Source organism: Halyomorpha halys, unplaced genomic scaffold, assembly GCF_000696795.3.
Source record: "Halyomorpha halys isolate HHAL.00 unplaced genomic scaffold, Hhal_1.1 Scaffold32.1, whole genome shotgun sequence".
In the NCBI taxonomy this organism is placed as follows: Eukaryota; Metazoa; Arthropoda; class Insecta; order Hemiptera; family Pentatomidae; genus Halyomorpha; species Halyomorpha halys.
In genome coordinates this window covers 83,727-94,736 of record NW_027104903.1, presented here as the reverse complement: position 1 = coordinate 94,736, position 11,010 = coordinate 83,727, and the positions used below count along the sequence as shown (strand labels likewise).

At 28.8% G+C, this 11,010-nt stretch overlaps 1 protein-coding gene across 1 annotated transcript in view; it reads right to left on the bottom strand.

Annotated features, from left to right (window-relative positions):
- Nucleotides 1-11,010, bottom strand: part of LOC106685320 (general transcription factor 3C polypeptide 1) — a gene marked incomplete in the record, with an annotated part of 47,426 nt that overhangs the window by 29,276 nt on the left and 7,140 nt on the right. The window contains 6 exon segments of the mRNA XM_067045955.1: nt 840-1,074; nt 1,173-1,297; nt 2,940-3,117; nt 3,392-3,542; nt 5,228-5,340; nt 10,437-10,650. Coding sequence (XP_066902056.1) covers nt 840-1,074; nt 1,173-1,297; nt 2,940-3,117; nt 3,392-3,542; nt 5,228-5,340; nt 10,437-10,650 — 1,016 coding nt within the window.

Sequence of the window (11,010 nt, the reverse complement as noted above, 5' to 3'; positions counted from 1 at the left end):
AAAGAAATAATAATAATAAAATTTATTGGCGTGTTTTATACTTGATTATATGTTCATTTGGAATGCCCTAATGTGAAGGATACTATTTAAATAAAAATAAATATTTCTTAGGGTACAAAAATTAGTAGATGTTAATAATTCTCTGATCCAGGTTCTATTTCATTGGGTGGTATATGGTAGATGATGTTATTGGTAGTATTTGTGAATTGGGCAGCTAACTAATATATTAAACATATCTTCAGCATTTTTTATATTGCAAATAGTGCATTCTTTAAGTGGTTTGATTATGTACGTTTGGTCCATAAATGTGATTTTGATGATGTATTGACTAGATTCTTAGTTGAACCAGTGTTTTATAGAAAAAAAAATAAAAGAAAACTTGTTGAGAAAGTACAATAAACAGTATATTTGTTAATAATGGTTAAATTTCAATAATTTATTTTTATTTTGTAGAGAATTTCATTACCTTTCAAATGAATGCTGCACAATTAAGTATGAAACATTTATGTTTCGAATTATGCACAAATAAAGTTTTGGAAGATCGGTGATTGACCATGTGTGACAATAAAAGGAAGGAAGATTGTCTGGGTGTGGTCAAAGAAAAACTCAAATAGCTTTATGACCATTTGAGTTTTTATTTGACTGCACTCAGACCATCCATCAGACCAGCCAAAGTCCAAAGACCACCATACCAAATAAAGTTTTCTTTTCATGACTTTTTTCTTTGGTATTAACTTTTTTTTATATTAAAAATAAAATTGATTGTAATGATTGGATTAGGATCATTACAAAATAAATATTTTTCCTTTATTTTCATAAATGACCCAGATATAACTTACCAGCATGAGTAGGTAGCGGAGGCAGAAACATTTTCCAATCAAGTTCATTTCTGTAAACAGTTGACATTTCATCAAGCAACGATTCATCCAAATCTAATAGTTTCAATATGTCACGTTTACAAGACTGATCTAAATTAAAACTGCCATCGTAGCCATAAATCAGGTAGTACATATACATATGAAAAATGCGCATCCTAATAAATTTTGGTTTATATCCATACTTGCGACCTGCCCTCTATTGAAACAAAAATAATTATAATTTTTGCAAATAAAAATAATTCATTAATTTCTTTGTAATTCTACTTAAAATTTATCAAATTTAAAAATACGAACAACATCATGTTTATAAACTGGCTGCTTTAGACGCTTCTTTAAATCAGTTTTTTTTGTGTGGTGAGCGGAAACAATGGGCAACTTCATTTTGGCTTGTTCTATTGCTGACTGAATTTCTGAATGATCTAAAAAAGAAAAAATAATATCAATGAATATCGAAAAAGTAAATTAAATATTATTATAGGTTTACTAATCCATAAGAATTTAATTGAGATATTCTGTGGGGTTATTGTAATATAATATTGGGGGATACTATCTAAATTAATTATAATTGATTAGTAAGCTGATAAAACTGATTGGTGGACTGTATTTATCAAGGGTTGAAATAAATTAAACATTGTGAAAAGTGGAAATGAAACCTCTATTCTTGAATGAGTTATAAAAAAAAAAACTGATTATAAGTGGGGTTTAGTCAAAAGGGAATACAATCTGGATTAGTATTGTTAGGAAATTATTTTTGAATTTGAATGTTATAACAAATAGAATAATAAAAGATATTACAATTATGCTATGTTAATTCATGATAGACTGTTAAAGTTTCCAATGAAAATTGAGTTTCAGTTCTTTTTTTGTTTTATCTTCTCTCTCATTATGCCCCTGTCCCTTCACCTGAGTGCGGTGTAGATTACTCATTCATCCTGAATTTATTGTACAAAAGCAAAATGCTGTTGCTCTGAGCTCAAAGACTTTGTTCACTCTGAACCTGTTGAGACAATTCGGGTTCAATAGCCCTACTATTTCTTGGGTTTACAAACAGATGGCAGGATCTTAATGACCTATTCAAATGATTAATTTTAATCATCATGTTCTCCTGTTTCTTCCTCAAACAATAAGTAATTTTTATAATTGTGCATTTAAAATAAATTTATCTTGGAATATTTTTTTAAAACTTCATGGTGTTAAATAATAGTATTATTTTCTTCTTTCAATTAAAGCTTTTAAAGTTTTCACTTTTTAATATGAAGTTGTAGAAGCAGTGGGACTTCCACTGAATCAATTTTAACCAAAAAAATTCTGCTGCCACACCCGGACTTACACCCATCCTAAAAGTGTAATTTCGGTTTCGTACGACTTTCCATTTTTGAACTAGGCTGTTCACTCACACACATACCATTTTGCAAGACTTTGTAATTTGGACTCATGGGACCTCAATGTGTATTTCCACCCAAAACTCGGATACAGAATTTTTCACATTCGCAATACTCTTACTGTATATTTCATAAATAGGTAAGTGGAAGTAAAATTTAAATCATTCTTTTTTTGTATATGTATATATAGTTGACCGTAAAAATTGATATATAAGAAGATGGTCAGGGTTGTGGTCAAAAGTGAAACCAAAATAGTTTACAACTATTTTTACTCTTGCCATTGTTACTTGTTTTTATTCTTATCATTGTATCTTATCTTTGTATTTTTATTCTTATCATTGTATCTTATCTTTGTATTTTTATTCTTATCATTGTATCTTATCTTTGTATTTTTATTCTTATCATTGCATCATTTTGTATCTTTTTAGCCCTGATGAAGCCCTGCAAAGTGGGGCGAAACGTCGGAAAATATATAGTTGTAAACTATTTTTGTTTCACTTTTGATCACAACCCTGACCATCTTCTTATATATCATTCTTTTTTTTAATTTAAGCAGAGAATAAAATTTTTGTACTGCTCATAGTTTTCATACAAATGAGTGCACAGTATGGGGATTTGTAGCATGCATGTTAAAATAAAACTAAGAAAATATAACATAATCAGAAGCTTCAAAACTCACTCTCATTTACCGTTGGGTGACAAATAAAGACCATATTCTTTTCTTTTCCATGTCCTTTAAGATTGACTTTAATGATTCTAACAAGACCGTCAGATTCAAGTTTATCAAGCAATCTTTGCACTGTTTTCCTGTCGACAGTTTGTTTCAAACCCTCTGATTCTTCTTCTTCATTTATTATCTGAAACCACATAAATCATAGGTAAAATTATTTAAATGAAATAATAATTATAATCTGAGCAATACACACTGAACCTGATACGATATACTAGAAAATGTTTTTATGTATTTTTTATGCAATTGTCAGTTTCTATCTTGATATACTTTATTGAAAATGTAAAAATAAAACCTTCAAATAAATAAATAAAAAATTATATAAAGTGACAGACGTGAGTTAAGAATAAAAATTACTAAAAAAACAAAACAGCAAAATTATTTGATAAAATATTAGATACCTTCTGAATCTTCTGGTAATCTTGAATAACTTTAAGAATATTAACAGACTGCACAATTAAACTAGCTCTTTTTAACATTCTCGCTGTCAGACTATTATTAGCATCACCTTTATCAAGGTATTTCACTTCTTCTGTTAAGCTTTGCAATGATCTGTTAAAAAAAGATTTTCTAATTAATATGAAACAAATAATTTATTTGAACAAATTGGGATAAATATGAACTTGAAATTTCAGCATGCTAATTCTTCAATTTCGTTTTTGAGCTACATCGTTCAAGCACGCACGCATGCAAGAAAAAGAGAAAAGAAAAATGCATATCAAAGGTATGAACAATGCAATGTAATCAACAATCAATGTATAATGGCCTGGTTTCAATACAGCTTGGCATCCCGTCTATCTATCACTGATTGTGGGCAGTACTTATAGTAGGGAGAGATATCTTCTAGAATTTTGAATTTATTGGCCAATTCTTGGTGCACAATTTTTGCCATATATGGCAAATTATGTCTCAGCAAAAATTATTATGTCTCAGCAAAAATTCTTTGCCTCTGAGCACTTGGCAACCAGATGTAATATAATGAAATTATTATCATAACAATTTAATTAGAGGGGTAATTTATGTTGTGTTAAAGTTAAAATGTTTTACCATGTTAAATGTTATAGCATAGGATTGACAATTTAAAGTCATGTTAAAGGTTAAATGCATAACAGCTCTCCTTCTTTTCTGAACAACTTGTTTTATAACCTTTCTTTCCAAAACTTCTTGTTATTGTTTACTTATAAGTTTTGATAAAAAGTAATTTATTAGAACATGCCTAATTGAGTGAAAAGTGGAAGTTGTGAGAAAGTTTAGTCACTGAGTGCCTTGTTGATCTTCTGACTTGTGAGGAAGGCTAATTGACAACTGTCATTACATTATTATTATTGTCATACATTGCTTTATTAGTTCTAAAAACGTCCAAAGCAATATTAAAACACAAACTACGAGCAAGTAACCTAATACTACAACAAACAAAACGGTAACGAGCTGAGCTGATCTGTTGCATGACATTATTCTCCATTTAACAGATTCTGAACCATGTTATATGTTATATCTTTTTAACATATTAAAAGAAGGAAATATTTCTCCATTTAACATAAGTTTTTTCCATGTAACACGCTTTAAAAGTTAAACTAAAGATCATGAGTACCCCTTATATCTCAATTCTTTAAAAACATCACACTGTAACAACTAATGCAATATTTTTTTATTTTATTTTATTTTATACCATATCAGCCTGGTATGGGCCTCACATGGTTGATATAACCGTTATATCATATATATATTTTTTTAACAGTTGATTATGGGGGAGGGGGATATAGGCTCGTACAAAAGACACCCCTAACTATATACAATGCTGTTATTAAAAGAAGAAAAAAAATAAAATAAAATAAATAGATAAGAGTAATGATTCTTAATAAAAGAGGAATGTAAAATTAATAACAAAAAATAATGATATTGGTAGACTTAAATAAAACAAACAATTGTCCTCTAATAAACTAATGCAAAGAGAAGAAATGATCGAATGAAACAATAGAAACTATTAATAATGAGCGACAGCAATACATACCAATATTTAAAAAACAGAACTAACAGATAAGGCATATCTGTAGTATAAACTTAATACTGGAATGAAATAAAGTTGCAGAACAAAATGAAGATAGGAAAAACCAATAATTTAAAAATATAAGAGTGGACATTAAAAGACATTTAAATATTCTTAATATTCTTAAAACAATAAATATTGTTTCAAATTTCTAACACATATTCTTAAAAGAATAAATAATAAAAATTACCTATCAGCAGTGGATTGAATAATGATTTCAGCTTCAATTTCCTCATTGTTTGAAAGAGGTCCATTACTGGCTCTAATGATAGAACTCCCAGAAGTACCAGTATTCTTTGTGGTCTGCAAAAGCAAAATAATTTTTTAATCCAACAATTTTCATTATATATCACAATTAAAAAAAATAATAAATCTGTACCGCTACAGCCCATGAAGGGTCAGGGGTGCAGTACTTTGTAAGGAAGTACTGTTGCTAGACCAACGGTTGTACAAGGAGGTGATTTGGTAAGAATTACGCTAGACTGCCAGATTTTTTCCCAACTAAGGGGCTGAGCGGACCACAAAGGGCTCCCGAACCCACATGGTTGACTCACAGCTACAGTAACAGAATAAATAATTATCTGTTAGAGCCGGATTCGAACCCAGGCCCTTAGAGCTGGTAGCACAATGCCTTACAACTGAGCCACATTGCTCTCATATAAGATTACATTACTAAGAATAATTGAAATTAATTATTACTGTACAGCATAAAACTATAAATTAATAAAAAAAATAGAATATAATGCCATAACAACAGAACATAATGCATAATTTAATCATCAAAAGGTGAAAAGACCTATATAAAATTAATATGTAAGTCACGTAATATTAATCATATAATGTGATTAATCTTCAGAATTTAACAGAACTTTAGTTTTTAATTTTAATTAACATTGATCCTTTAATTATACTAATCCATAACAATAATAAATAGTTGGAGCTAATATGCTTAATGTTAATTAATACATATACACAGCTGGTACTAACCTCTAATCATACAAACACTTGTTTGCTGTTTTTATAATGAACAGTTACATCGTGAATTTACAGTGTGGAATATAACACAGTAATTGAGCTTTTCAATTGACAGAATGAATCATTCCAAATAATATCACTCTTTGTTTTTTTCGATATTGATTTTAAAATAATTTAGCATAAAATAAATGGTTAAGAGCAGAATGTTAAATTTTTATACTTCTGCAATATTTTTGCAAACGAATATTATTATAATACCTTAATGAAAAATTTTGAATTTAGAGTTTGTCATTTTGCCAACAGAAAGACTCAATAATACAAATGTAAATTAGTAATGACTTTATTTACCAAAACTTGGTGATTATTTATATTTTTTAAGCTTAAAAAAGAAGAACTGCAAGATTTAAAATAGACGAAAGAAGAAAAAGGGTTAAAGCAAAACAAGCAGATAGTTTAGCTGTCAGTAAGATATGATATCGTAATAGGCTAACAAAATGTATCACTGGACCTGGGATACTGGTAAGGAATAACTATTAAAAATTAATAATTTCATATTTAGATAAGGTATAAAACAAATATTAGTGAATGTAACTGATCCACAAATACTTTTGTATTTTTGTACACAATAAACTTTTGAATGACAGACTGATTAACATGTTTTAATTTTAAAATATTCTGCATCATCATGGGAAGGTTTAAAGAAACTGAAATTCCCAATTTCTCAGGTAAAAAAAAGTTATCAACAAAATTAAACATTATTGGCACTTAGCCCTAACCATCCCTTCTTCCCCCATTTTTCCCCCCTTGTTTCTTTCGGAAGAACAAGATAAAAAATATTACTGATTCTATAATATGATTTAATATTCACAAACAAATACAAAACCTAAAGAGGTGTCAAGTAGGCTAACAATTTTTTTTTTTTTTTTATGAATAAGCAAATTATATTCTTTTTTTGCATCATCTGAAACCCTTTAATACCATTTTTCAGATAAATTATAAATTTTTGAACTTGATTCATTTGTAGAATTTTTCTTCCTCCCCGTGTCAATTATTCATATAATCTTTTATAATTCCTATGTATTTTATCCAAATCCAAAATGCATGTTACTACAACTGTTATAAAGCACAATGTCTGCTCTTCCAACCTATATTAACACCATTTAGACTTGATGCCCTTATAAGGGAAAAATATTAGTTTAAAATAAAGAAAACATTTTCAAACATTTTATTTTTTATTGTTTGTTCTGATTTGTTTAATTAGGTCCGGCTTGTGTAGTTTATAGATCCTACCACCTATCCCTATACCACCCTAAGTTTTGTTTAGATTACCAAACATAATTTTAAAAAAAATCTATTTAGTTCATTATTGTATATGTGGATTCAATTAAAGTAATAAAAATAATAAAGTATGTTTAATTTTGGGAGCGCAGTGGCACGATTCTACTAACTCCAAGGACCTGGGTTCGAATCTGGCTGGGCAGAAAATTGTTTTCTGTTACACTGTAGCCGTGAGTTAACCCTGTGGGTTCTGGAGCCCTCCTGGAGTCCACCCAGCCTCATAAATTGGGTAAAACTCTGGTGGTCGAACGTGATTCTGACCAAATCACTTCATTGCACAACCGCTGGTCAAGTAACAGTACTTCCTTACAAAGTACTGAACCTCTGACCCATCATGAGTTGTAGCGGTACTGATTTTAATTTAATTTAATGTTTAATTTTAACTAAATACATTAATTGATATTAAATTTTGAATTGTATTCATTTGATCTATATACTAGAGTGAAGCATTGCCTGGTCTGCTATAATACCATAAAAAAAGTGACATATAAATACATTTGCGACATAATGGTGACAAAATTTGAGAAACACACCAGCAGATAATTGTGGAAATGTGAAATAGGGACAGTTTTATTCAGAAAGTTACATTAGACCAATGGAAGCACAAGCTCTATTGAAAATGCCATATTTCCAATTATTAATTTATTGGTGCAACTGTCCACACTGGAAGTTGACCTTCCCTCAGCTGTTTGTTTTATTCACCATTGTTAGCAGCCAAACATTTTTTTTTCTTTCCCTTAACTTTAATTTTTTAATTATTATTAAATTAATATATTCATATTGGTTCGTTTCTTTGTATTATATAATTTTAAAATTTTATTTCCTTGATTACGTTATTCTACTTACATATTTAATTAAATATTTTATTTTCCACTTCTTTCGTCACTTTATTTTTCCTAATTTTCATTCTGTATAATTATTTACTTGTGTCATTCTGTTTACATTTTCTCTTTTCATTTGTTTGTATTCATTGGTTGTTATCTTGCCCTTTGTTCTTAGTCCTGATGAAGGCTAGAAACTCTGGTCGAAACGTTGGTACTATTAAATAAAGTTCTCTCAACTTGTTTGAGATTTTTTACTGACCACACCCCCAATCATATTCTCATCATATATATTCATAAAATTCTTTAATATTTTCTACTTATCGTTTATTTTCCAAACAATGAAATCTAGTTATTTTTTTCCAAATAAAAGGTACTTTAGAGAAAGATTTTTTTTTTTTTTAATTCAGCATTTAAACACTGTCAGACTATTTCAATGAGGATAAGCCCGGTCTGGAATTTAAGACCATTTAATTACTCACTGATTCACTGAAGCTAATCAAATGGTTAGAGTCGTTTTGGAGAAAAACAGAAAAGTTGCTGTCACGTCCCAGTCATATACCTGCTTTAAATATGTAATTTCGGTTTGAAAATTTGGCATTTAAGCCATTTCAATGAGGATAGAACATAGCTGATATAAGAGATTATTTAATTTTACATCGATATAGAAGGTTTAATCAAAATCGTTAGAGCCATTTTTAAGAAAATAAATTTTTTTTGCAAAATTGATTACATAAACTGACACTTTTGGTAAGTTGATTTTATCTAAAACATTGCTAGAACATTGTAGGGATATATCAGCCATAAATTAGTAATTTTATTTATTTATTAACTTCTTGTTTTTTGAGCTAGGCTGACCACACACAGACCAGTTTGCGAGACTTAGTTATTTGGTTTCCGGGTATTTTCATCAAAAACAGGAATTTCAAATTATGCATGATTGCAATACTTCCCCTTACTAATTATTCCATATATAAAGTAAGTGAAAGCAAAAATTAAAAAAAGAATCTTAGAATGAGGCTTTGTAAGTTTGATGATTAGAATAATCAAGACTTTTTTCAGTGAGTGTACATGCACCTACTGTATATCTAATTTCGAAGTCCTGTTCAGAACATAGGGTTTATTTAGTTTTTAAATTATTAAATTTTATATTATAATCTTAATGTAGTGTTTTTTTTTTGTTTTTTTGTAGTATGGCATAATAAATAAATTTTTAATTAATTAACAAAGATGCTTTGTTTCATCAACTTATTATCAGTTTGAAAATTTAAGAAATAGATTTATGAATACATTATATAGTACTGAAAAAAAAATAAAGCTGAAGGAAAAGATTTACTGATCAGAAATCCTGTGCCCAGTTGGAACAATTAAAGGCAGTGATTGAGCAAAAGCATCCAGCATTAGCTAATCACAAAGGCATAGCTTTCCATCACGATAACACCCGTCCTCACGTGTCTTTGCAGACCCGGCAGAAATTATTGGAGTTTGGCTGGGATGTGATCCCCACCCACCCTATTCACCAGACCTTGCCCCAAGAGATTTTAACTTATTTCGGGCCCTTCAAAACTCTCTTAACGGGAAACACTTTAATTCACTCAAGGACTGCAAAACATACATAGAGGAGTTCATTGCGCAAAAATCTGAGAAGTTCTGGGAGGGCGGAATTATAAAATTATCTGAAAGATGGCAACATGTAATATATCAAAATGGGTCATATATAATTGATTAAAAATATATACAAGAATCTGAAGTTTTTTTTTTAATGAAATCACCAGTAAAAACGCAATGAACTTATTTTACAACCCAATATAATGTTCATCTTATATAAAATTCTACTTAATCTTGGCGTTTGGTGAAAAGGATGAAGTATTACCCCATTTAGTCTGGATCAGCAGGATTCTACTATAGTTTTATTTTTAAGTTATATTCCAAAATATTGAAATCCATGATGCCTTTTAACAGAAAACTAACAGTACTAACATAAGTATTGAAAAATTAATTTGATTAATTTCCTAATAACATCAGGTCTATATTTCTTAATTTTTTCAAGAAAGTTAAGCACTGAATTTAATCTAACAAAATAAATAAATAATAAACCTTATCAAATGGACAACGAAAAACATTATCAACACAAACTATATCATTATATATATTTTCTCAAGAAATAACAAATGAATATAAATAACTAATACTGATTCCATTTTCAAACTTGCAATATTCCATTTTATAAACAATTTTTCTTTAAAAATAATTATAATAAAATACCTCGATTAGATCAGGTTCTCTTTCCTCGACCAAGAGTACTTTCGAAACTTCTCCTTTTTGACTACTGGATGCACAGTTATAAGGTATATCAGTCGAAGAGTTCTCATCACAAAGTTCAGTATTTACACTAATAGCCTCAAGCAATTTAGTTTTCTCATCCCGAACCTCTTTAGAAAGTGTATACTCTGAAGAATCAAATTTTGTACAATAAAAGCTAAAAAATAAAAATAAAATAATAACAAGAGTAGTAAAATAATGAAAGAAGTAATAATTATTTTTGTAAAATTTGATATTTCAATAACTCATGTTTATATGATGAATACAGCAAGTGTTCTACCATTGTTATTTGATAAAATTAAAATTAAGGGTTTGTTAAAGTTAAACTTGTTGACCGTTAATAGTAATTCTTAATCAAGAATGAAAACTAATCAAGAATAGAGATTCTTGATTAGTGGTATTGATGGATTCTTGATGGGTGGTATAGGGTTTGTATTTTTTATATTAGACAATTTCAATTTTTATTTTGACCTAGTTAGTTATCTGTTTAAAATAATTTTTTATTACTATATATATA